We start from the raw sequence: 25,919 nt of genomic DNA on the forward strand, positions 1-25,919 counted from the left end.
CCATAACACTCCAACAAGTGTGACAGTGCAAACTATTTCAGGACCCCAAAGCTATAACAATGGCTTGGGCAGCAGGTATAGTAATTTTTAATATGCATTGATTTAAAAATTAGCTGTTGCTGTAGACCTCTCGAAATTAGCCGGAAAGCGCCACCTTGTGGCAGACTGTCACAGGCGCCAGCGTTGACAATTAAGTACTGGTGCCGAGCACCAGAAACCACCGCATGCATGCCATAAGTTAATGGAAAGTAAAAAGGCAATTTGCCTGTTCATGGTAATAATACCGTGTCTCAGTAATGAGTATGTAATATCTCTCTGGGCCAGCAGCATTGCCTGTCAGAATGTGGCAACCAATTCTGTGCTATAAGAACTGCACTGAAAAGCAGACCTGGGTTTCATTTTGTGTGAAATAGCAAAGTTCGCGACCATACATCTGATTATATTGAAAAAAGTCTGCCCGCCCCAGTGTAGGCACACACTCTTACATTTCACTGGGGATGGGGGGGAAGGGGACTGTGGAACAACTGTGCTTCCCTCCTTAGAGTTCCTCTATGCTGCCCACTAGTGTGTTTGCCCCTGTGTTCAAACCCAACAAGCAACACTCCAAGAAAGCCAGCTGGTTCACTCCCGCCTTTCAGGAATCCAGAACCACCTGTAGACTGCTCGAGGAGAGATTTAGGAACATAAAAAATCCGAAAGACCACGCAGCCTTCAAAGCCGCCATCACCACAAACCACCTCCTCCTCAAAACAATAAAAAAAACAGCCCTCTAAGAGAGAATCAACGCCAACGCTCACAACAGCAAAGTACTCTTTACCATCGTCCAGGAGTTTGCCATACCCAACAGAAAGACAACACACGTCCCACCCTCCCAGAACCTGTGCAACAAACTTGGCACCTTTTTCCACCACAAGATCAAGTAGATCTGACAGCCTCGACACTCAAGACCTTCCCAACGCTCCCGCCACCTTCGCATCCAACGACGTCCCCCCAACTGATCCAGCTCAACTGGACCCCGCTCATCATAGGCAACACTCTCAAGGCCATAAAGAGCATCCACTCCTGAGCCCACTCAGAGCCCTACCCGCACCACATCTTCCAAAGAGCCACCACCTTCATTGACCCTGAGCTACTCTGCACCCTCAACTGCTCCAGTGAAACCGCCACCTTTCCCAGAGGACTGAAAACACACTGAGATCAACACTATGATGAAGAAGCCCTCCACTGACCCGACAGACCTCAAGAACTTCAGACCCATCTCCCTTCTCCCCTTCTTAGCCAAGGTCATCGAGAAGGCCACATCCTGAACATCTCCCCATCCAGCTTCCGAAGTGACCACAGCACTGAGATCGCCCTCTTCGCCGCCACCGACGACATCTGCTTCCTCCTCGACTGCGGTGAAACAGTAACTCTCATCCTCTTGGACCTCTCGGCAGCCTTCGACAACGTCTCCCACCGAACGCTAAGCAGAAGACTCTTCGACGCCGGGATCCACGACAAAGCCCTAGAATGGATCTACTCCTTACTCACTGGTCTAACACAGTGAGTCAGACTACCACCGTTCCTCTCCAAACCCACAGATATCAGCTGCGGAGTGCCCCAAGGCTCTTCCCTGTACCCCACCCTCTTCAACTTCTACAACGTCAACTTGCAGCCATCGTCCAGAACCAGGGACTCAACATAGTCTACTATGCCGAAGACACCTAGCTGATCCTCCCCCTCACCCACAAACCCACAGCTGCCAAGGACAACTTCCATGACTGGATAAACGCCGTCACCACCTGGATGAGAGACGGCTCCCTCAAATTAAACTTGGACAAGACCGAAGTCCTATTCCTGGGACCCACCCCCTCTTTTTGGATGACTCCTGATGGCCCGCTGCACTAGGAACACCTCCGACGCCCACGGACCACGCACTAAACCTCTGCATCATACTAGACTCCTCACTCATAATGACCCGCCAGATCAACTCCGTCTCCTCATCATGCTTCCACATGCTTTGCCTGCTTTGAAATGACCTTCAGATGGATCCTCACTGAATCCAGAATGATGGTCACCCACGTGCTCATCGGCAGCAGACTTGACTATGGCAACGCACCCTACACCAGCGTCACCCAGAAACTTCTCCGGAATCTACAGAACATTCAAAACGCCGCAACCAGACTGGTCCTCAACATCCCCTGCTGGAGCCACATCACACTAACACCTGAGACCAATCCACTGGCTCTCAGTCAGTAGAAGAGTCACTTTTGAACTCCTCACAAATGCCTACAAAGCTATCCACAAGGTAGGACCAGCATATCTAAACAGGATCGGAGGAAGATCATTCTCCTACCTCACTGTCAATAACTGGAACACCCTGCCTCGCCACCTCAGACAAGCCTGGGCGCTGACCCAATTCAGGAAGGATCTCAAGACCTGACTCTTCGACTGAACCCGAGCGCCCAGATGGAGCTGCAGACCTCTCCTCCCCCCTTAGTGGCATGAGACCCTCACGGGTGAGTAGTCACGCTATATAAGCCATGATTGATTGTAATACAACACACTTAGGAGTAAAGGTGTTTTTTCATCTGCATGAGGAACTACCCCTGTGTATATTAGGGGAAGTGCTTTTGGCAGCACAGTTGCACACAGTTGGCATTGGTACATATTGCAGAAGGAGCTGCGCAAGATACAAGATGCATTAATGCATGAAGTGTAGTAAATGGTCGGTCCATGACAGATTGGAAGTCCTTTTTTTTAATTGGTTTTGCAGGATCCGATATAGATTTAGAGATGCAGGAATAGTTCAGATCCCAAGAGAATTCAAAAGCTTTGCATGCTGGGTTAGCAGCTGCCAATTCCTCCATATACCAGTGGACAAAAGGATGCCTATGAAATAAGATTGTCTTTTTTTACTGGAGTTAGGTAATCTTGTTTACACAATGTTAATGCTAGCTTATGTGATATGTCCAAGTATAGCATTATAAAGAAGATTCAGGTAATCAGTTAGATTGGCTTGAATCATATGGTACCAGCGACATGTACAAATTAGATACCGAATAGGGGGTATTGGATAAAATGAGTAAGTGGTCAGACCATGCTATCAGGATAGTAGCATAGTTGGAGATCTGATCACAGGATCCGAAATGCAGCCGGCTACATGAGTGAGGATGAGACTGGACTAAACTGAAAGTAGCATAAGAATCTATTACATTTCGGTAGTCTGAATGTTGGGGCATCTGCGCATATGACGTCCCCGAGAACGAACAAATAGTTGGCCCTGAGCAGCACCGGAGAAAGTATTTCAGTCAAAGATTGATAAAAAACACCTGTAGGCACAGGAGGGCGACACACTAGTATGCATGTATAAGGTATGTTAGAACTTGCTACGGTTTCTTTAGCAGTCACTGCAAATGTAATTAATCGCTCTGCAATATAATGTACTTTTTAAGTGTCATGAACTGCGTGAGTGATGCATGTATAATATTACATAGGGAGTCTGTGAAATTTTGAGTAGATATGGCTTCGTTATGGAAGAAAGAGAGCGGTCCCTCGAGTTGGTGTATTTAAAAAAAATACATTTCTGTTGAAACTCCGTTTAGTGATGTAAAAGCATTTGGATCATGGTGCAGCTATAACTATGGTTGGCTTCACAGGCTTTCACAGATTGAACATGAATCTGCATTGATTATCTGATTAACTACCAGGAGATTAACATTTTGGACTGAAAAAGTATTTTGAGGTCTGCTGTTCAAGAAGCCAGTCTGCAGACCTCGCCATCAGAATAATAAACGGCATGTGTTAGCAAGTCCTAGCTCTCCTCCACTTCCCTGCTCCCTGGGAAGAGTCAGGCACTGTCAGAACGCATTAACTAATAAGTTGTGACAATTTCAGGGTGCTATCCGGATTATAAACTGATGTCTTTTTCTCTTGCTCTTAAGAAAGACGTATTTTACAAGATCTGCGTAGAACTGTGTGAGTACCTTAACACAGTGCAGCATCACGCCTTTTTTGGGAACCTTTAACTTATCCAAGTTACAAAATAACCCTATTAATATAAGTATTGAGGGCGAGTCACCATGGTAACACGTGGACAGTGTTGCCGTATCACCAGAAAATGGCTAAGTCCTTAACTAGCTTTTATTTAAAAATAAAATTGTTGACTTGTCCACCGTGATATGATTTGGAACCGATCTGGCCTAAACTGTCTGCACACTTATTTATGTAAAAAATGTTTATGGAAACTTTGAAAACATTTGATGGAAATCTGTAAAACATCCTAAACGCAGTCTACTTTTTTTGTGAAATACAAGTACATGTTACCTAGAAATCTATTTAATGCTTCATGTAAAATTAAGCATTTAATCTATAGCTAAACAGTAATTTGATATCAATTGACTTCAACAGAATGATAATTTCATTATGTTCCCTTAGTCATTGCTAGGTGCTAAAAGATTATTATGATTTTTCTAGATCTCGGATGGATCTCAAAAGTGCAAGTGAATCAGCCAGCAGTTTTACGTCGTGCAGAACAAATTCAAAGCCGCAGGACAGTGAAAAAGGACTGGCAAGTAAGTGTTTCTCCTGAATCTATTTTGGTTACCTTTGTGGTTTGAATGTTGGAGTCACTGACTCAAGTTCACAAAACGATGAGGAACAAAGAACGTTCATTTCTAAATTCTGACTTGTGGACCTTCACAGAACCAACTTTATCTCCTCTGCTCTTCATAGCCATGGTAACTCATCCTTCTTGGGAGCATCTGATGCGGTCACTCAATATAGCCTTATAGCCTGCCGTAGAGGGCTATACCGGCTATTAAAGGCCCTCTCCAGCGTTAAAGGCCCCGAGCCGAAGGCGAGGGCCTTTAACAAGGGAGAGGGACTTTAATAGCGGTATAGCCCATCTACTAAGGGCTATAAGGCTATTAGAACATTCTGTCACTAGAGGGCAGAATGTTCTAACAAAAAAAATAAAGCCTTTTGGGAGCGTGAGGGGATTGGAATCCCCTCAGGTTCCCTGAAACCTTTGTTCACAGCCAGAGCTGTGAACAAAGAAATATTGGAATGTTGGAGCTCCAGGCTTATACCAGCCATTATAAGCCTGGAGCACTCCATTGTTTTCAATGGAGCACCCAACATTCCAATGTTCTAATCCTTATTAGGCTTTGCAACGGATGTCAAATGAGGAGAGTATTGTAATTAGTATTAGAACATTGGAATGTTGGGTGCTCCATTGAAAACAATGGAGTGCTCCAGGCTTATAATAGCTGGTATAAGCCTGGAGCTCCAACATTCCAATGGTTCTTTGTTCACAGCTCTGCCTGTGAACAAAGGCTTCAGGGACCCTGAGGGGATTCCAATCCCCTCACGCTCCCATAAAGCTTTGTTCTTTTTTGTTGGAACATTCTGCCCTCTAGTGGCAGAATGTTCTAATAGCCTTATAGCCCTTCGTAGCTGGGCTATACCGGCTATTAAAGTCCCTCTCCCTTGTTAAAGGCCCTCGCCTTCGGCTCGGGGCCTTTAACGCTGGAGAGGGCCTTTAATAGCCGGTATAACCCTCTACGGCGGGCTATAAGGCTATATTATATTACCTCACATGCAGCTCCTTTTCAGCCTCTTGCCTCCCGCTCTTCATGAACCCTCATGCCTGGTGGTGTGACACACAAGGTCGAGCCTCAAGACATTTCTTATCACTGCATGATACCCCTCTAGTGGACATTACATTTGACTTCTGCAATCTTCTCTATACTGAAGTGACACAAATCTTTTTTGTTTTCCATCTTTTCTCTCACTCCCACCTCCACCATTGGGTCTTACTTCACAGCTGAATGCTACCGAATGGCTCAATGGTCAAGCATGGAGACTTCGTTCAAAATCGTAATACTTTGCATTCCCTCCCCTACAGCATCATGTCCTTTATCAACCACATATTGTTAACAAATGTAGAAACCTTAAAATATTTTTCAATCCTATAATGTGATTTCTTGCCTACCACTTCCAGCGCAGCGAGATAACGAGTGCTACATATACAAAGAATGGCTCAAATCATGATATAAATTGATTATTGTAGTAGCCAACTAGTTCCCTACTATAATACACGTTCTCACCGCTGCATGAAGTGAACTTTGTCTTGTGAACACTTTTCACTCTCTACACACCTACCTCTTAATTCTGACATCATGCTGAATGACTTTCTATGAACAAACAGGCCAATGTATCACCTGAGGCCACACCAATATCCCTCACCCACCCCCTCTCCGATTCCAATGCACAGGCTGAATGATTTCGGCACATACATTACTCCTTATTCAAGCTCCAGACTGGTTAGCAAGAAGCCCTGATGCTTTAGGTAGAATATAATGAGATATCTATGACAAGGACGGTATTAGGAAAATGTGCAATCTGTGTTCGTCAGCAAAGGAATATAGGTTACTATTAAAAGAGGTAGGTCATAGAAAGAGGCTAAATGTACAATAGCATGGTCTTTTTTGTTTTAAGCCTAGCTTTGTGGTTGCGAATGCAATGGTATATTTTTCCAAAAAATGATTGATCCATCCTCCATAATACACTCTCGCCCACACCGTAGCACAATTCTGTTGCTCTTTTACTTTAGTCATAGTGCTGGCTTGTTTTAGGAGCAACTGGAAAGTCACTTACTCTCATACATTCCAAGGACAAGTACGTCTTTGAATGCAGAAGGTGACCGATCTCTGCATGGGCCTTCTGTTTTTGTGTCTCCTCTTACCCATCTGAGCTTTTGAAGATGCACTGGCCTACCTTACCACTTTCTTTTTGGGGTTGGCCTTATATTGCCCTACTTCTCTGTATTACCTTTGAGAGAATGTGTGGCTCTCCGACTTGGTTAATCTAAAAAACAAGTCCACACAAATGTATGAAATGTGCAGTGAAGTATAAAAAACAGACCATAAATACTTTATACTACTTTTGATGAAGTAGAGATATTTAACAAGTCTACGCCGGAAAACCAGCGTACTTTGCACATAATGTCTGATAGCATGGGAAGTCCTCGATAGAGAAGTGCCCCTTTGTTTGATGGCAGGCCTGACTATAGGGAACGAAGTTCCAAATCATTTTGCAGTTGCAAAATCTGTGTTTTTCAAAATTACATGGTTTCCAAATGCAAAATGGCATTTTACAATTCACTAAGCTCCTTTTATGATGCAGAAAAGCCATTCCAAATCACAAAAGGGGGTTTGCAAATCATTCTAAATTTCAGTTAGGTGGATGCATGAAGGGGGATTAGCCTCCTAATTGTAAATCATCATGAAATGAGTGAATGATTTGCAACATTTGTGTTCCCAAGCCATGGAAATGTTACTGACTACTCACAGAAGGTGAGCTCAGATTTGCTTAAGGAAAACTGTCCCTGTTGGACATTGCACTGAAATCATTTGGGAATTGTTTCGGGGCGCCTCTGGGGAACAAGTAGTGGGCTTACCTGCCTTCTCCTTATAATGTATTTCCAAACGGGATGCATTTTTTTTAAACTGCATTTGTTCCTTTAGGGAACATGAGCTGCGGTAAAAAGAAAAATATTTGCCGTTTGGGAATACAGACAAAAATACTTTTGTCTGCTTTTCCTTGTAAGCCACAATCACCGTGTTTATAGCCCATCACAAGGGTTCGCAGATAGCGACCTCGCAATTCATTGTTAATGAGCCAGGTCATTCTGCGCCCTATTGTGACTAGAGATATTACTGCACGCTCTAATAGTGCATTGGGCGCGTACAAAATTATAGAGCGGTTGCAAATAATTGGTTCACAATTTGCGCTACTATTTGCAACCTCTCTGTTAGTACATCCGGCCCTATATTCTGAGTCATTGATTTGGTGATATAAAACAAAATTGTCCTCTGCTTTGTATGCTGCATTCCTTCAACACCACAGTGCATAACGATACGTTACCAATGTCCAGTAGAGAAAGACAAAGGTATACTGCCAGTTTAGCATTGACTAGCCGCAAGCTTGGCAGAGTGTTTCCTCACTGTGCGTGTGTCAGTAGTGCTCTGTTCCAAGCAGATCGTTGTATGACGTTTTATGTATATGTCTGTTTCCATTTTGTTTTTATGTCTCTGTTTCTGTTTTGTTTTAGGCCGCCTGGCTACTGAAAGCTGTCACGTGCATAGATCTCACCACACTGTCAGGAGATGACACCTTCTCCAACGTTCACAGACTGTGTTTCAAAGCCAAACATCCAATCAGAGAGGACCTCTTGAAAGCACTGGCAATGCATGACAAAGGTACAGGTTGTATGCTGTGAGTTGAATGTGCCATATACTTGTAAGTGTCTGAGAGCTGTCTTCAAAAAATAAAAATAAATAAAACTGGTGCACTTGAGAGCATTTTAGACGAGATCAAAAGGTCTGGCATGAAACAGCTGAAGGGACTCCGAGAGTCTGTTTCATCATACGTTGCCAACCGTCCTCTGTTTGCACTTTGCTCTCTCCACCACTGCCCGTTTGTTTTTAAAATACGTATTTTTAATACCAAGTCTGCCAAATCCAGAGCGATTTGTCAACAACGCCGAGATAGTGAAAGATCAGTAAGGTTGAGCTAAGAAAATTCTGCCCACAGTTGATCTAAAATCTGTTATTATTTGTGCATTCGTTTTTAAAGACCTGACTCGAAGGCCATCTTCCTCAGCTTCTTGATGCTGCACTATTGTGGAACCAGCGGTGCACGTTAAAATAAGGAGTATACCATTGTGATGTTATTGGAATCTATGTGATTTTATCTTTTCTTTTTTATTTTATTGTATTTGATGTCATTCCTTGTGTATCATTTCTTTATCTAATGCCATTAATGTCTACATTAAAAATCACCTCATAAATCTGTGCACGTGTCCTGCGATCCAAGCAGCACTCCTTTGCTTCCTGTGTCCAGCCTGTGTCAGTAACATACTTTTTATGCCCCCATTCAGTTGTTCGCTCGTTACCGTATTGATTTTTCGAACCTTTTATTTACTGCTAAGTTTTTACCTGTAAATCTTGTATTTTAATGTGTTTGTCAAATGGAGATGCAGTTTTCTATCCAAGGAATCCTGGTGTTGAAGTCTGATAGCTTAGTAATTGTCAAGGGAGGGTGCATTTGGGCTTTGAACACAAGTTTTGATTACTAGTGATGATTTCTTTACTCTGATTCCTTTTACTTGTCCCAATGCTTGGCAGTGGATGAGTCTCAGCCCCCATTACATGCTCCCCATTGCTCAAAGTTGAACAGAAGTTAACCCCACCCCCTAAACTGAAGCCCTATACATACTCGGCTGGTAGGATACCCTACTCCAGGCTCCTGGTGTGTCATTTGTTGAAGTCTGCATCAAAGCTAGACCCTCCTAGGTGTGGGCCTGCGGTAGGAATTTAGATGAGGAAGGAGGATCAGATTAATGAGATTATTTGAAATAGTAACCTCTCATCCATTCCTCATCCTGATCCATACTAACTGAGCATACACCAACAGCAGGGCCAACTCAACCTTATATTCACAGTGACAGCTGCTAAAATAATTGTGTTGTAGTTATGTAATTGAAACGAAGCCTGCTCTAGTCGATAAAAGGGAATATGTACCCTGAAGTGCCCCAAAAATTAAATATACTTCCAATTCTGTAATGAAATAGACCAGCGTATAGGGTGGGGAATCTAGAGATAAACACCTCATAAAATCCCGCAAAGCTGTCTGAAGGCCCTAATGGACACCCACTGGAACCAGACAGTGGAGGCTGACAAATGAATGTCAACACGTTTCTGCTGCAGTCACAATGCTCAACAACCCGCTGAATCCCAGCGAAGCAAGTCTTTAATGTAACATCAGGCTTGGAAGGGTGGGACTCATTTTGAGGGACTTTTGACTGCCGAGGACTGCCAAGAAACAGGGCTTTCATGGAGTGTGACAGCCCCTGTCAGAGAAGAGAATATAAATAATGTTCTGTTTTCTTCGGGGTCCAGATGTGGTAATAATATGAGGTGGGGGGCACCTCTACTAATAAATACAGATGGGGATTACGAATGAATTAGGTTTAAATACAATTTCATTTTGTTGTAAAAAAAAATCAGAACTAATCTTTTTTTCAATTTCTATACAGGTATTACTACTGGTGCCATCTGCGTCTATCCAGCTAGAGTATGCGATGCGGTCAAAGCCCTGAAGGCAGCCAACTGTAACATTCCAGTAGCATCAGGTCGATTTATTTAATTTTCTCACTTCCATATTTAAAGCTCATATTTCCTTTGCTTGATTTTAAAAATGGAGTAACTTGCAAAGATCCTAAGGGCCAGCTTCAGTGCTCGTTGCACCTGGTGCAACAGACCTTTTTGGTGCACCCCCCCTTCTTCCCCCATTACCTCCTCATCGGATTACCACCCACCAAAAGTTCCACTCATCTCTCCATAGCACCTCTCTCGCATTCATTTAATTTATTTTAAAGCACTGGCAAAGGCTAGCTTTAATAACAAGAATGTATTTCTACCCAAACGAACCATTTTTAGCACCATTAGGAATAGATAATGAAAGAGTGGGAAACAAAACACAACGTCCTCACCTATTTTATGCAGTTTGCATGCAGCTCTTTCATGACAGTTCATAACAGTCACTGATCTGTATTAGGGTTGTACCTTATGAACTGTGGTAACAAAAGGATATCTGTGGCAAAAGCAGTAATCCACTCAGCTATCCACATAAAATAAGGATCTGTGATCTGCCCGATACTTGCAGCAGGCATATTAACCCTCTGTGCTCCTTTATGGAGAGTAAAAACTGCCACTAGACAAAACTCCGATCTCTCTCTCGCTGGAACATTAACCGCAAGAGTTATCTTGACATTTTTATTGTTGCCTGAAAGCTGGACACACAAGGAACTGTGCAGCAGGTGCTTTTAAATTGTAAGTTATTGCTAAACACAGCGCCTCCCTGATATATCAGCCCCCACTCCTTCGGGTCAGCACCCAGTGCAGACACACCGGTCGCACCGCTCCAGAGCCTGCCCTGTATATATGGTTAAGCATCCAGTATAAGAAACATTGCTTTCTGTTTTAGTATCTGCAGGTTGTCCAACACTGAAAACAGAATAAACAATGTTGTGACCACTACTTTATCCGATATCAGATGCTCACCCACATCTGCCATAATAAGCTGGCGCCGCCATGGGTCAAACGACATTGCAAAGTAGTGTTTTTTTTTGTTGTTGAATAACTTTAATAACATTTTGTCAATGACAAAGGGACACAGAGTCATTCTGTATACAAACAAAAATCATGAAATATTTTGCATAGCGTACCTCGTCCTGATCTGTTATTTAAATTAGTTGTGGTAGACACAGTTCAGCCTTAATGCGTATTTTTGCATTCAACTCAAAATTATAAAATTGCATGGTAGTGTTATACTGGTCACACACGAATGCTTTAAAAAATAGTAACAAATTAGAACTGGATTTTATCAGATAAATGTAATTGCTAAGAATAAAGTGAATTCCTTAGTAAATTAACCTGCATGCATATCTAAAAAAGATTACACAATTGACAGTGGCATAATGCACTTGATTTGATTTTTTTACTCTCTACCTTACCTGTTCACATGAGGTTGTAGGCACTTTTATCACGCCATCTTCCTTACTGTCCCAGACAATTACTGGTTTTAGAGAACTTAACATCTTGTCAGAAGACTGTCCAAGCCCTATGTTTACAAATGTTTGGCTGAAGTAAGCTAGAAGTACCTGCTTCCAGTGGCCACAGCAGGTTTTGATTTGTCGATAAGCACACCCTTACATGCCAACATTTTAAGAGAGGGACGTGGCAGATTTAAAATAAAAAATCTGGAGAATGAAAATTTACCATTGACTTCTATTGTAAAAAATGCAATTTCAGACGGGAGACAGCTAAAATAAAGCCCTTTTTGGCTTGAAAAATCAGCAGTCTCCCGCCTGAATCGGGTCTATTGGCATTTATGAGCACACCATATGCCTCCCTGATCAGGGTCGGATTGGGAAGGCGGGCAGTCGGGCATTGGCCGATGGACCGGCGCCTGTGTCACCCGTGGGCCGTTTTTTTAAATCCCTGTGTCACCTGGCCCACAGAGCCTTGCAATCTTTGGCAGCCCCCTAGCCAGACCGCTGTATTGTAAGGCTGGCTGACTATCAGGGCAAGGACTAGCAACACTAGACCTGCCGTCGTAGACTTCAGCTTAGCCCCTGGGGGGCGCACACACACACCCCCAAAAGCAGTGCTCCTTCTCTCCTGCTGGGCTATCAAACAGAGGCTGGCGGGAAGAGTAAAGCAGTCTAGCAGGGGGTTCAGTGTAAGGTGATAATGGCCCATGGTTCATCTTCACCTCAGCCCCCATTGCCCTCCACCTCCGAGGCCAGCCTAGAAGCTTTGTTCTTTGCTTCCTTTCTGCTCTGCCAGGCCATAGTCTCGAGGCTGTAGTGAGCTGGGGAGGAGGTGAGTGGGAAGTGGCCAGCGGGCTCCCAGGGGGGGAAGTTGTTCCTCTGGCTGTAGGGTCATTTTCACCTCACCCCCTTGGGTTCGACCCAGCCCAAAACCACGGTCTTTCCCTGCTTGCATAGGCCTAGCTGTGAGGCTACCTTGACCAGCGCTGCCAACTTTGGAACTATGTTGGAATCCCGGCAATAGCTCAACATCCTGTGATTCTGGGCAAATCACTTCTTGTCCTGAGGCTGAAAAAAACAACCACATTTGATCTCCTTTAGCGCCGCTGGTACTCATTGAACTAGATCCAATGCCCTTCCGACCAGTTCCCACTATATATAACTACAAAAAAAGGTTTTTTAAATGACCGGCTATTGTTCACGTTTTCAAATGTTGCAAACACCAGCGCATGATATTTAAAGACGAATCTTCATATAGAATAAAACCCTTATTATTTTTTAGCATGGCTTTTCTGCCTTTGTTAATTTGACGATCAGTCTCGAGTCATTAAGACCGCTTTAGAAATCAATATAAAGTGTATTTGCCTTACGTCTACTGTTTAAAATACATACTGATTAGGTGAAAAAATACCGGATTCTGGTGATTTTTGTCATTTTTGTAGAGGCCAGGATATTAAAATACCCATCAGAGCAGGTGTTGTGGCCCTTGGACCATTATATTTCACCTTGCCCGCCTGGCCAAAACTCAGTGCTCCTAGTTTGTACCCACACTACTGGCTCTATAAGTTATAAAATGTTTAAATTACTAATCATTTCTATAAACATATGCCCAATGAGACTAATTAAATGGTGTTTAATGAAAAGGCACGATCCGGGAATGTGGCACACTTTTTTCAGGAGTCCTAATTGTGATCCCAATCCGACCCTGTTCCTGATGGTAGAAGTTGGCCCCCTTGTTCTGAAAATTATAGTTTTGTTTGTATGAATCGTTTTGTCCTTTTTAAATTCAGATGTGTTTCAATAAACCACATGTAGTAAAGCAGTCCTCATTCTACTGGTTACTAGTCTCATTTCTCTGCCTTTTTTTAATATGCAGACCCACTACTCCTTGGCCAGGGCAGACAAGATGAGTGCCCTTCTGCACCTGCCATGCTTTTGAAACTGTTTGCCCCATTTTAACAATGGCCCCGCTGTACAGTATAGCAACTGTGTCTGAGTGTTCATTTTTGTCTCCTAAAAAGCAGACCTTCCCAGGCTAGTAAATTGAATGCCCTTTCCGAATCTATAGAGGCTACTGACATAAGAGTGCCTCAAACTGTGATCTCATGAACGGTGCAAAAATGCAGCTTTGGATTAATGGAGGTGTTGTGGGCTAGTATAAGACGAGATGGATCCTAGCGTACCACTCACATAAAAAAAATGGAAGCCTATTTCCTCTTGCTTTGAATTACATCTTTAGGTCTATGTTGGGGATGAACAGAAACCTGCATTGTTGGGTTAAAAACAATAATCGAAACAAGAGTCAAATGGGGAGTCTAAAAAGGCATTGAATCAAATGTTGAACATCTAACGTTGAACATCTAACAGATCATTTATACACCTGGGTGAACGAAGAATGTGCTAGACGAAGGAGCATAATGACTTAAGGGGAGCGCACTAGCCTAAAAACAACATTGGTGCAAATAAATGAAAGTCTCTAATTTAAAGCATTTTTGTCCAAGGCTGGAAGGGATAATGCTCCCCCTCTCTGGCCTTTTGGAAATAATTTAACAAGCAGTCATATCTGCGGTACCAGGCGCACCGTGGTACGAAGAGATCCTTTCTGTCACAAACCACACGTGAATGATAATATTTCAAATCTGCTTTAAAGTATTTGCGAACAAAAGGGTAGAAAGAAACAATTCCTGTTGAGTGATCTGTTAGATGTTCAACATTTGATTCAATGCCTTTTACACACCCCATTTGACTCTTGTTCCGATTATTGTTTTGGGTACTGGTTATTATTCCTGTATATGATTATTATACGTACTCCCCTTATCTCTCTATGCTCCATCACATAGCCCATTCCTACTTGTGCACTCAGGTTATATTGAGCTGTTATGTTTGTTCTAGTTGATTCAATGCTCATTAGATTCCCAATGTTAGACTAATGTTCTAATTTTGTTACCTTTGCCTCAAATTGTAAAGCGCTCTGATATCCTTCGGGATCAAGTTCGCGCTATATAAAACTTTATAAATAAATAAAGAATTTTTCAAATTTTGAATTTCTTGCCTTTAAGTAAATATATTTACATTATGCGTGCAAGATTGCAGAGTCGGATAATAAATAGAAGTACAAGAATAGGCGGAAATTATAAATGCCATATTGGTATATTCCAGTGGCTACAGTGAGTTTGTTACTAACAGTAGCAACCAGAAGTAGAAAGGTCTAGTAACTATGTCAGTTATTGCATGTTCTCTAAATGGAGTAGCCATTTAGCTTATCATTAAGCCCACTCATGGGCACAAAACAATTTGAGTTATGAGATTAGAATCCCTATTCAAACCTTTTCAGAGGAAAGCACAAAGAATAGTCTACCCTCCCACGTCCTGGCTACCAGTTACAAGTCCGAGACATAGCCAGGGATACTAACAATTAGATGGCATCTATGCCCCCACCAGTGCCTAGCCCCTGGCATTTAAGGATTAGGTCGTGGTTCTTCTCACCCAGTTTTCACATGACATTGTGTGGAGGAAGGATGGCATCTGGGACGTGATGATGCTTATTCTGGCAATAGATTCCTGTTCCCATTTCCCGGGGGTTAAGGAAGCTTTGGGTACTTCCTGCTTGGCCTGGTGTGGGGAACTTTTAAGGATTAAAATGGTTGCTTAGCTCCCTGGCTTTGATGAACCTGCAGGGGACTCCGCACTGCTGTGAATGCATGAACCCAGGGATTCCGGAGGACACATGGGGCTTTGCTAGTTGGTAGATTTCCATGTTCCACTCCCTCCAGCGGGGTGATCCCCTTGAGACTCACTCATGGCCTACCATACATGCATGCATGACCAGTGAGGGAATACACAAGATTTTCCCTGTTATAGGAATTGCAGTAATACTAAGGATTAAAATAGTTCCTTAGGACCACTTGGCCCTGGTGAACCCCTGGAGTTTCCACGCTTCCATGAATACAGAGCACCGGAATTCACCCGGGCCCATGCCACATATGGTTTTCACCCATCTGTCCTGCAGGCCCACCAAACAGAAGAGTGACATCAATGTGGCTGTGCTTACACTGCTACATTGATATTTGTCTCTACCTCTCTATTCTTTGACTATGACCCAGCCACATCTGTGATTGCGGGCAAATTCCACTCTTAGCCATGGAAGGAAAATGGCAAATGGGGACAAGAATAAGCCCTATGGAGAAGTGGTGCCTTTGCATTGGTGTGAATAAGGAGCGAAATGCTATGCACAACATGATCAAAATGATTTTCCCAGGAGGCAAATTACATTCTACGATGTTTTAGTGAGGAATACTGGTACTCAACTGAACAGATTTCCCATAATAACGTGCTCCTAGTGATTTACCGTAACACACAATATTGCAAAGCTCCCTTTCCGCAGGAGATGGGTACTTAATGCAAACAAAACAAAGACTCCTGAAGGATCTGTTTTAGAACATCTTTCTTACATAATTAGTTGATTGGTCAAACAGATACAATCAAGACTATCGATCAAAATAAAAAATAAAATAAGTAATAGAAAATATTTAATAGTAAGCGGTGTACTCAATGCTGGGATTCTAATAACAAGTTTATATATTAATGTAAGTGTACAGTCTTTGAAAACCAATAATACATATAAATCAAAATTTCTAGCAATTTTTTCAATGATGTTTTGTCACAAACATTATCAAACAGTTTAATACAATTTCCTTGTAGGGCAACCTACATATTTGTTACACAACAAGGTTGTAAACTATTTCCGTGAGTGTTTCCAAGAGTAGACCTTGCATTATTGAAAACAACCACTCAATCAGATCTCAGAGACACTATATTCCTGGAGTACATGTGCTATTTTTATCTAAATAGTAAATCAAAATTGGATCTCTTGGACCTGGCCCTTTTGGCAGGTTTCACCCCGAAACATTTTGCTTTTGCCTAGCCTGTTTCTGTAACCTGGTGTTGGTGATGGGTCTGCCCAGTGGTGAGTGTTGAGATTAGCATGCTGATGTGAGGGGAGGAGTGCACTTGGGTCCTGAATGGAGCTGGGTTTTCCCCACACAATGCTGGCTCCGCCCCCTGTGGTGCGTCTAATACCCTGTCCTGCCTAGTGAATGGGAGGGGTGGCTGAGGAAAACAAAGTACTCCCAAAACCAGCTGCGACTGGTTTCTCCCCCACCCTGCACCTTTAGACAAAGGTTTTCAGTGTATAAAAGGAGGCTGTGACCACTTGTCAAATGTTCTTGTTTCTGACACTTGAATCTGCCAGGGGCGTGCTGCTGCTTGGGCCCAGGGGAAGGCTTACCTCCCTGGGCCCTGCCCAGCCCCTGGACTGCTGATGCCCACCTCCTGAAGGACTTTGTTGCTTTCTGTATGCCCTAGCGCTGGAGAGTGCTTTCTTTGCTGTTCCTGGGCCCCTAGCGCTTGAGAGCGCTGTAATTAGCTGTTTATTTCTTGTTAGCGCAGGGAGCGCTTTAAATTTCGCGTTTTATTTAAGGAGGAGCCGGTGCCCACCCGGCATCTGCTCCGATGGTGCTCCCAGCTGCTGTCTTCCCCGCCGGGCCGCCGCGCTGCCTGCGACGACCCGGAAGAGGTTATCCGGCCGGCCAATCCCAGCGCGGCCCCAACCGGAAGTCCCGCCCGACCGCAGCCGCGAGAGGAGAGAAGAGGCCGGCAGGGGTGATGGCCGCCGAATGCTGCGGGGCTCCCATTTCCAGGAGGGAGCCCCGGAAAAGAAGTTCCCCCGGAGCCTTAAGTCTCCACCTCAAGTCCCGGTCCCGAGATGGGGGACCGGGTGAACACCTGGCAAAGCGGGCGCATGAGGAAGGCGGGGCTCCCATGAGGAGAGAGAGCCCCGCCGAGCGCTACCGCCGCCCGGAAGAGAGAGACGCCGCAGAGCGCCGCTGCCAGACCCGGTGAGTTTGGCCGCAAGAGGAAGGGAGGGGTGCCGGGACACATTGTCGGTGTCTGCCCCCCCCCCCCCCCAGAAGCACGATCTAGTGCTTAGTGCTGTTGTTGCCCCACGAGGGCCCGGGGGCATTTTTATGGGGATGTCTTGAGCCCGTGAGGCTCCTGAGGGCCCCCCCTTGTTATCGAGTCCCGCGTTCCGGGCAGATGCGTAGCACCCCGAGGCTCCCAGCCCTTTCCTTTGTTCTTGAGCCTGAGAGGCTCACAGCGCCTTCATTGTTTTCCGAGCCCGAGAGGCTCTGGGGGCATTCGTTATTGTAGAGCCCCGAGGCTCTCAACCCCTCTCTTTGTCACGAGCCCCGAGGCTCCCGACCATATTTGTTTAGGAGCCCAGAGAGGCTCTAGGGGGCACATCTTTGTCCTGGGGCACAGAACCTGCGAGGCTCCCACGTGTGTTTTGCCCCGCTATCTACACAGCTGCCCAGCACTTCGTGGGCAGCTGCCACGTTTAGGCCCCTGACATTGGGACACAGAGCGTCCTAGCCCCAACAAGGCCAGAGGGCCTAGGGACTGCCACAGGTTGTGGCTCATGTGAGTTTTGGCGCAATTACTTGTGCTTGCACCTCTGAATGTGTTTTGATGCATCATGTGTTTTTCCTTGTTTTTACACCGCTGAATGTAGGTTCTGCATCATGTGTTTCCTTCCGTGCACCTCTGAATGTGTTTTGATGCATCATGTGTTTTTCTTTCCCTACACCGCTGAATGTTAATGCATCATGTGTACTGTTCCTATGCTTATACCCCTAAATGTTGGTGATACTTAGGTGGTTGTTTTTCTCCTAGTACAGGTGTTGCTAGTGAGGTCTTGGTTCCCTGCGCAATATATTCCTAAGGCGGTTAGGGTTGCGTAGGAGGTACTTACCCTTTACCAGTAATTACTGGTTGTGTGCTAACTTGTTCTAAAAGTGTTCTATGTGCTAATTACTATTCCTTAAAAATGGATGATTCCAGACAGTGGTCCATGTGACCCTGTCTTGTACATATCCCCTGTAAATTCTGCCCGTGCCTGTTGGCACATTGTAAAATGTGTATTCTTATCTAATGTGTTTTGGTAATACAAAGGCTATTTTTATATAACCTTGTGTGGAGTTTCCTTTGTGGTGGGCCTTGGGAGTTGATGCTGGGTGCGCGCGCAAACACTTAACCTACATAGCCTCCAAGTTTAGCCTGGCTGCTCGCGTCACGTTACCTAGAGGGTGAGCAGGGGTTATCTTGGTGTGTGACTCCCTTGCCCTGACGTGGAAGTGGTGGTCTCTGACTGACTCTGGCGCAAGCCTTGGCCAGCCAGAGATCCTGTTTCTAACAGGATCAAAACCATGAAACCATCTTCAGGACAGAAGAAATTGAATAGGACCCTCGAGAAAAACAAAAAATGCATGGAAAGTAAATGGAAAGGTGTTTTGAAAGGCTGTTAAAACTGTTGAGTTCATTGGAGTATGCCAAATCACAATCCGTGAAGTGCTGCAAAACATATATATTGGGCAATGCAAATGTGTGGTGCTTTCTCAGAAAAAGTGTGGTAGAGTAATTACATTGTTCCAAACAAGAAGGCAATGTAAGTAGCAACATAGTGGTACGTGTGCGAACAAAAAATGTGCAGCAAAACTATTCCTTAGGTCTGCGCAAAAAACAAAAGTTTCATGGACATAAGTTGTGAGCACAGATCCAAAACTTTTCTTTTTGATGGGCAAGGTATGACTCTACATCTTAAGGAAAAGAAAAACACGTCTTTTTAGGAACAGAAAAAACATTTTCGGAGACTTAAGTTTGAAAAAGTTCAAAGGGCAAAAATCGGTTTTTGGTAGGCTGCATTACCCAATTTTTGAACCGTCAATTTTCTATTGAAATTTTTTTGTGAAAAAAACTGCTAGTGATTTTGATTTATATATTTTATTGACTTTCAAAGACTGTTCACTTACATTAATATATATAAAAATATTTGTATTAGAATTCCAGCACTGAGCACATCTTACTATTTATTGTTTTCTATTATTTTGTTTTATATATTTTGATTGATTCCCTTAATTATATCTATGTGAAAAATCCTCTCGTGTTTAATGAGCGCTTTTACTACTAACAAATTATACTTGATGATCCTTTTATCTAGTAGTACTGAAAGGGGATGTAATAGATAAGCTGTCTGTCTTCAAACACTTCATGCTTGCAGATCTGTTGCCGTCTCTAGATGCAGATGTTCATATTTTGCTTTCTCTACAGTGGCTACAGGGTTTCCAGCGGGGCAGACGCTGCTAAAAACTCGGTTGGAAGAGGTTAGATTGGCAGTGGAGGATGGTGCTTCAGAGATTGATATTGTGATTAACAGATCGTTGGCGTTAACTGGCCAGTGGGAAGGTAAGTGTGCAGAGCTAGGAGAGAAGATACGTTCTAGTGGTTTAGTTGCTCCCCTTGGAGCCCACAGAGCTAGGTTCCAATCCCAGCTGTGGTACTTGTTTGGTAATGCAAGTGATATGGGGCAAGACATTTTATCATCCTGTGTATAATGTAATGTGTGTTGTCAATATTTAAACTAGAGGTCTGCAAAGGGAGCAGGGACCTCATTTCTGAAGTCTGTTCTAAACAGGACCCCACATTCAATGCTATACCCTGTACATCTCATTGTGTTTGAGGAGTTCCAGCTTCAATACAATGTTCTCTGTAAAGTACCTCACTGCTATTTAGGGCATATATAAAATACTTACAATAGATCCATACACCACAATAAACAGTGGTTTGAATTCAATAGTATGATTGGGGATAGAAAGAATGCAAAAACATATACTAAAAGGGTTATATTCAGTTGTTTCTTCAGAGAGGAAAGCATGTGGCCCGTGTGTATGTTTTGTATAGTTGGTTCAGCGTTTAGTTGTATGCCTTTTGCTTTCTCACCCTAAGTGCTCCGGGTATGCCCAGACGTGGGTCTGGGGCTCACTGTGTCACTGGATTCAAGCTACACTGGCTGATGAGGGTTGATACCCGAAACTGGTCCTAGGATGCTTGTTTCTGGTCCAGGGAGGACCTGGCTTGGCAGTTCATGCTCGACTTTTCCCAGGAGCAGGTTTGCATATGGCTGGGTCTAAGCTGGGGTGGCATGGTGGGCAAAAGAACGGTGGAATTAACCCTGATGTCTTGACTGAAGGTCAATGTTTGATTTGTTCCTCATTCCATGACATGTGTCTTTTGCATGCCCATTAGTAGCATATAACTTTCGAGCCCTGGGCACATGCAGTACCACTGTACTAGGGACTTACAAGTAAATTAAATGTGGCAATCAAGTAGAGGCCAATTTTACAATATTTAAGGGGCAGAGCACAAGGACTCCAGCACTAGTTAGGAGTGGTCAAGTGCTAAAGCCTACTCCACACCAGAAGCCCACTTTTTCACTGGCGGAGATGATCGCTCAAGGCGGCCTTCTCCTCCCTGCACTGTCTGCAATTGAGGCTGCTGGGCTAGAGGGTCAAATCTCCACTGAAGACATACAGGGAGCCATCTCAGTGGTTGCTGCCGGCAAGACGCAGGCCCGGACCGGCTACCCACAGGAATACTACTCCGCCTGCAGGGACATCCTCACCCCCGCCTGGCCGCCCTCTACGAGTAAGCCAAAGGCTTCTTCCCTACCGAAACGGACACAGCCACCATAGTCCTTATCCCCAAAACACAACCTCCCTCCTCGATGTGCGCTGACTACCGCCCCATCTCCTTGATGAACACGGAGATCAAAATCTTTGCCACGGTTCTTGCTCAGCGGCTCAAACCATACCTTGACAAGCTGGGCCACCCTGACCAGTGTGGGTTTATGCTGGCACGGGGCACCAGGCACTGCCTGTGATGTCTCCACGTGACTCTGGTTAACTGTCAGGTACTGACCCCCTATCTAGCGCTTCTCCTAGTTGACTTTGAGAAAGCTTTTGACTCGGTGGATTGGGGTTACCTTGGGGACGTCTTGCAGGTTCTGGGCCTGGGCCCCAAGTTCCGCCGTATGGTGCGCTTCCTGTACTCCAAACCAGCTGCACTCAATGGCGTACTCTCTGACATTTTCCCGATAGGATAGCCCCTTCTCTTTACCTTGGCAATGGAGCTTCTAGCCCATCTCGTTCGCTCTGACACCCGAGTTTAAGGTTGGCAGTGGGGTGGATCTCCGGAGGACAAAATCTCACTATATGCGGACGATGTCGTACTGTTCCCAGCGAAACCTGCCCGATCCGGCCCCCGGTGCTTCCAAATCTAATACTACTTTGAGCGGATCTCTGGTCTACATCTCAGCCAAGTCAACATTGGTCCCCGTGCACATCTCCAGGAATTGCTTTGCTTGGCAGTCCGCCATTCCTATCCATTGGCAAACCTTTAAATACCTAGGTATATAGGTCGCTCTGTTACTGGACCTGGCCTGGGTCCTCAACGTGACCCCCTTCGTCACCAAACCAAGCAGGACCTACTAAAATGGGTAACCCTACCACTCAACCCACTCGGACGCATCACCTTATTTAAAATGATGATCCTTCCCTGGGTCCTCTACATTCTACAAAATATACTGCCCCATATTCCCCGGGCCTGGTTCCGAAGCATCGACAGTCTAATCATAAAATTTCTCTGGACAGGCCTTCAACCCCATATGGCTCTCTGGCTCTGCCAGATTCCACCATTTGACGGGGGTATGGGACTCACAAACCTCTACCTGTACTACCTAGCAACCCATCTTCTGGTAGTCCATGATTGGTTCAATGGGGAGTTGGTCTGACCCAGTCTACAGAGCTGAACTTAGCGACCTGGGCCTCCCCCCCCCCCCCCCCCCATTCAAGCCATGCTATATGGATCCCCCATTCCCTGGGACCTCCCCACAGTAACCCAAGCAGTCTTCTTGGCCTGGCGCGCTGCCCTACAACACACTCACTGGCAGAACAAACTGTCCCTAGCACACACCCCTCTGGCAGGGGACATGGCTGCGAGAAGTGGCGTATCTTGTGGGCTTTAGAAGTTGGGACCTTATTGGCATTTCGCAACTAGGGGACCTATGGGCCAGTGACCATAGCCACTCCTTTGCTGACTTACAAGTCAGATATGCCCTTCATCCATCCCAGTTCTATCGATACCTACAAATCCGCCACGCCTTCGACTCCCATATAAAAACTGGCACCTCACTACCAGAGCACATTCCCCTTGAGGGCAAGGTCAGGATGGGCAATCTTGGAAGAGGCTGGGTCTTCCGCATATACCGATCACTAACAAACAACGGCCTGCGTCCCTTGACCAGTTGAAACTTAAGTAGGAGACATGGGTGGGTCCATTAGAAGCTGAAGACTGAAGGGATGCCCTGATGGCGCCTAGAATTATCACTGCCTCAGCCAGACTTCTCCTAGTCCAGCTCTACTACCTGCATACCTCCTACCTCGCCCCCAGTCGCCTACACAAAGCAGTCCTGATTCCGCTCCCGACATGTCCGAGGTGCGGCACAGACCCTGCGGATTTCTTCCACTTGGTATGGACATGCCCACACATTGCCCCCTTCTTGGTCGCCTTAGAGGCGGAATGTACGAGGTTTTAGGTTGGGAAATCCCTCACAACCCGCGGGTCCCGGGCAGACAAGTTCTTGGGAACTGCTTTGGTGGTAGCTAAACCCGGCATAGCGGCAGCATGGATGAACTCCATCCCACCCGCCATGGCCAAATGGTCCCGGGGCGTACACGGGTGCGCCACACAGAACTCTCATTGTACGAAGCCAGGTGTTGCCCCGCCAAGCATTGGAAGAGCTGAAGCAAGTGGCTGGGTATGCTGGAATGACTACCACCGCCGAATCTGGGGGTCCACCTCACTGTGCCCACAGGGGGGGAGGGTAATTACATTCTACCTTGTTATACCTGCGTTGTGTGTCAAAGTTCACATGCCATGATGCAATCTGACATGCTGTACTGTCTGTTTTGTGTCTTTATTCTGTATTATTTTTCTTCTTGAAAAAACAATAAAATGGATTATCAAAAAGTGCCAAAGCCAGCAAAACAAATTCAAAAACAGGAGAGGTAAAGACGAAAAGTTTGGGGGTGGCCCTGGAGAAAGGGCCAGGTCCAACACCCACATATTCGAAATGACCATCTTGTTCCTTCTGTTTCTGAACCTGCTTTCGTTTGCCACAGAACTCTGTACACTTTACCGCTGCTAACCAGGGGTAAAGAGCTTGTGACCTCCCTTTCAAACCTTTTAATTTTGGTATACACAGGGTTGGCACATTAAATTTGCTTGTAAATCTCTAGAATATGGTACCACCTCTATCCAAGGCCAGTAAATTAAGTGTTACTAGTAGGTTGCAGCACTCAATATGCCACCCACTACTGTAGCAATGTAAAACAGGTATCTGAAAGAGACACGTTAGTGATAGATTCCTTACCTTAGAATATCCCCAGGCACCAGACTGGATCTGGAAAGTTTTGCTTAGCAGTACCCCTGCGCGTCAGTAGGTGGCGTCTTGCGGCTCCCCGTCCGTCGCTGGCATCATAAGCGCCGAGATGACGTCACGGAGACTACTTAGGCGCCACCCATACGCGCTCACGTCAGTTCTTTCTTTTTCCGCTCCAGTAAGCGCAGATCCGGATTGAGCACGTACCTTGGTCTCTCTTTGACTTCTATTTTTGACACTTTTTGTCTCCCCAGCTTTTTCTTGGTGCACGTAGGGATGCCAGGTTTTAAGTCCAGTGGTACCTGTCGCTGAAACATGTCCGTAGCCCCACGACGTTTGCCTCTACTGCCTGGAGACCGACCACGACTCCCGGGACTGCAGCGACTGCCATGCCATGGCCCCCAAGGCCTTACGGGAGCGGCGCCAGAAGTTACTGGAGGTCCAGCATTCCTCGCGTCGCCGCTCCCGGTCTAGGGGCTGCTCCCAGGACCGCTCGCTCCTCGGACTCCAAGTCTAAGCCCTCAGATTCCGGTAAGTGTCGCCATTAAAAAGAAGTCGAAAAAGCGTGTTCACTCTCCGACGTCTCCCCGTCGCTCCTCGGAGGTGTACGAGTGTGGCTCCTCCGGAGCCAGAGAATTCTGCGGCCTACCCATCATACCGGGTCCATACCCGGGTCTGTCGTCTGTCGGCGACTCCCAAACAGATGCAAGAGTTCCTTGCTGCTTTGGACTGCCTTTACAGGCCTCGGGCTCCCGCCGGCACGTCTTCGGGCCCCACGGACCCGTGTCCAGATCCTGCTGGCCCGTCGGCTCCGCCTTTGGCTCCAGCCCCGGTGCCACAGGATCCTGCGCTGCTATCTCCAGCCCCCGGCGGCACGAGGTGCAGAGTTGCCGGCTCCACCCTCGGCTCCGGTCCCGGCGCCGCCATCGACTCCGGCGCCGCACTGGGTGCTGTTTAATTTGGTACTGGTCAGCGGAGCACGCTGCCATGCTACTCTGGGGGACAGACGAGCCACTTGTTTAATTGTCAAAACGAAGTTGTAAAAGGAGTACAAGTTCTGGTTCTGTGGCTCTGTGTGGAAATAGTGCCGCTATTCATGTTTGAAATATGAGAAGATTACTATGATGGAAATACTTCCACTGAGTTAAGAAATCCGAGGGTGCAGCAGTGGGTCTCCCTAGTGTCACATGTTTGCATTAAAGGAACGGAGAAAAAATACTACCTGTTGGAACTGGGCAGACTTTTTGAAAACTTACATAGTGTTGGGGCTATCCAACTTACGAGTGATGATCAATGTGCTCTGTTTAATATAATCCACTACAGTCATCCCAGGGTGTTGAGAACTCTTGGTGTGATATTTTGCGGCTCCTGATGAAGGTGGCCTCAGTGTCTTCTTATGCCACCGTAACGCGTTGACCGACTTTGGTGGTTCAACACCTGGCAGGTTCACTGAACACCAGGGCGGACGAACTCAGCCGCCGGTGCTTGATGGATCACGAATGGCGTCTGCACTCGGACACGGCTCAAGGTCTCTTTCTGCAATGGGGAGAGCCTTGGTTAGATCTATTCGCCACCGAGGAGAACGCACAATGTCATCAGTTCTGCGCATTGGAATTTCCAAGGCGGCACTCGCTTGGAGACGCTTTTCGTCTCGAGTGGAGCTGCGGTCTCTGTACACTTTTCCGCCTATACCATTTCTGCCCAGAGTGCTGAAGAAGATCAGGCGTGACTGGGCTCAAGTTATTCTTGTGGCTCCGGACTGGGCTCGAAGAGTATGATATCCTGAGCTACTCAGTATGAGCATCGATCCCCCGATCAGTCTGCCTCTTTGGGAGGATCTTCTGTCGCAGCAGCAGGGGACGGTCCTCCACCCGAAACTGTCCAGCCTTCAGCTCCATGCGTGGAGATTGAGCGCCAACAGTTAACCGCTTTCGACCTTCCTCCCGAAGTCTGAAATGTCATTCTGGCAGCCAGGCGTCCCTCCAC

General features: G+C 45.7%; 1 protein-coding gene across 1 annotated transcript in view; it reads left to right on the forward strand.

The window, feature by feature from the left end:
• The window catches only part of DERA (deoxyribose-phosphate aldolase), a 269,417-nt gene that overhangs the window by 62,194 nt on the left and 181,304 nt on the right, over positions 1-25,919 (forward strand). Inside the window, exons 2-5 of the mRNA XM_078674029.1 lie at positions 4,456-4,553; positions 8,096-8,243; positions 10,082-10,177; positions 19,766-19,900. Coding sequence (XP_078530155.1) covers positions 4,456-4,553; positions 8,096-8,243; positions 10,082-10,177; positions 19,766-19,900 — 477 coding nt within the window. The remainder of the gene's footprint in view (positions 1-4,455; positions 4,554-8,095; positions 8,244-10,081; positions 10,178-19,765; positions 19,901-25,919) is intronic.

Source organism: Lissotriton helveticus, chromosome 1_1, assembly GCF_964261635.1.
Source record: "Lissotriton helveticus chromosome 1_1, aLisHel1.1, whole genome shotgun sequence".
Lineage (NCBI taxonomy): Eukaryota > Metazoa > Chordata > Amphibia > Caudata > Salamandridae > Lissotriton > Lissotriton helveticus.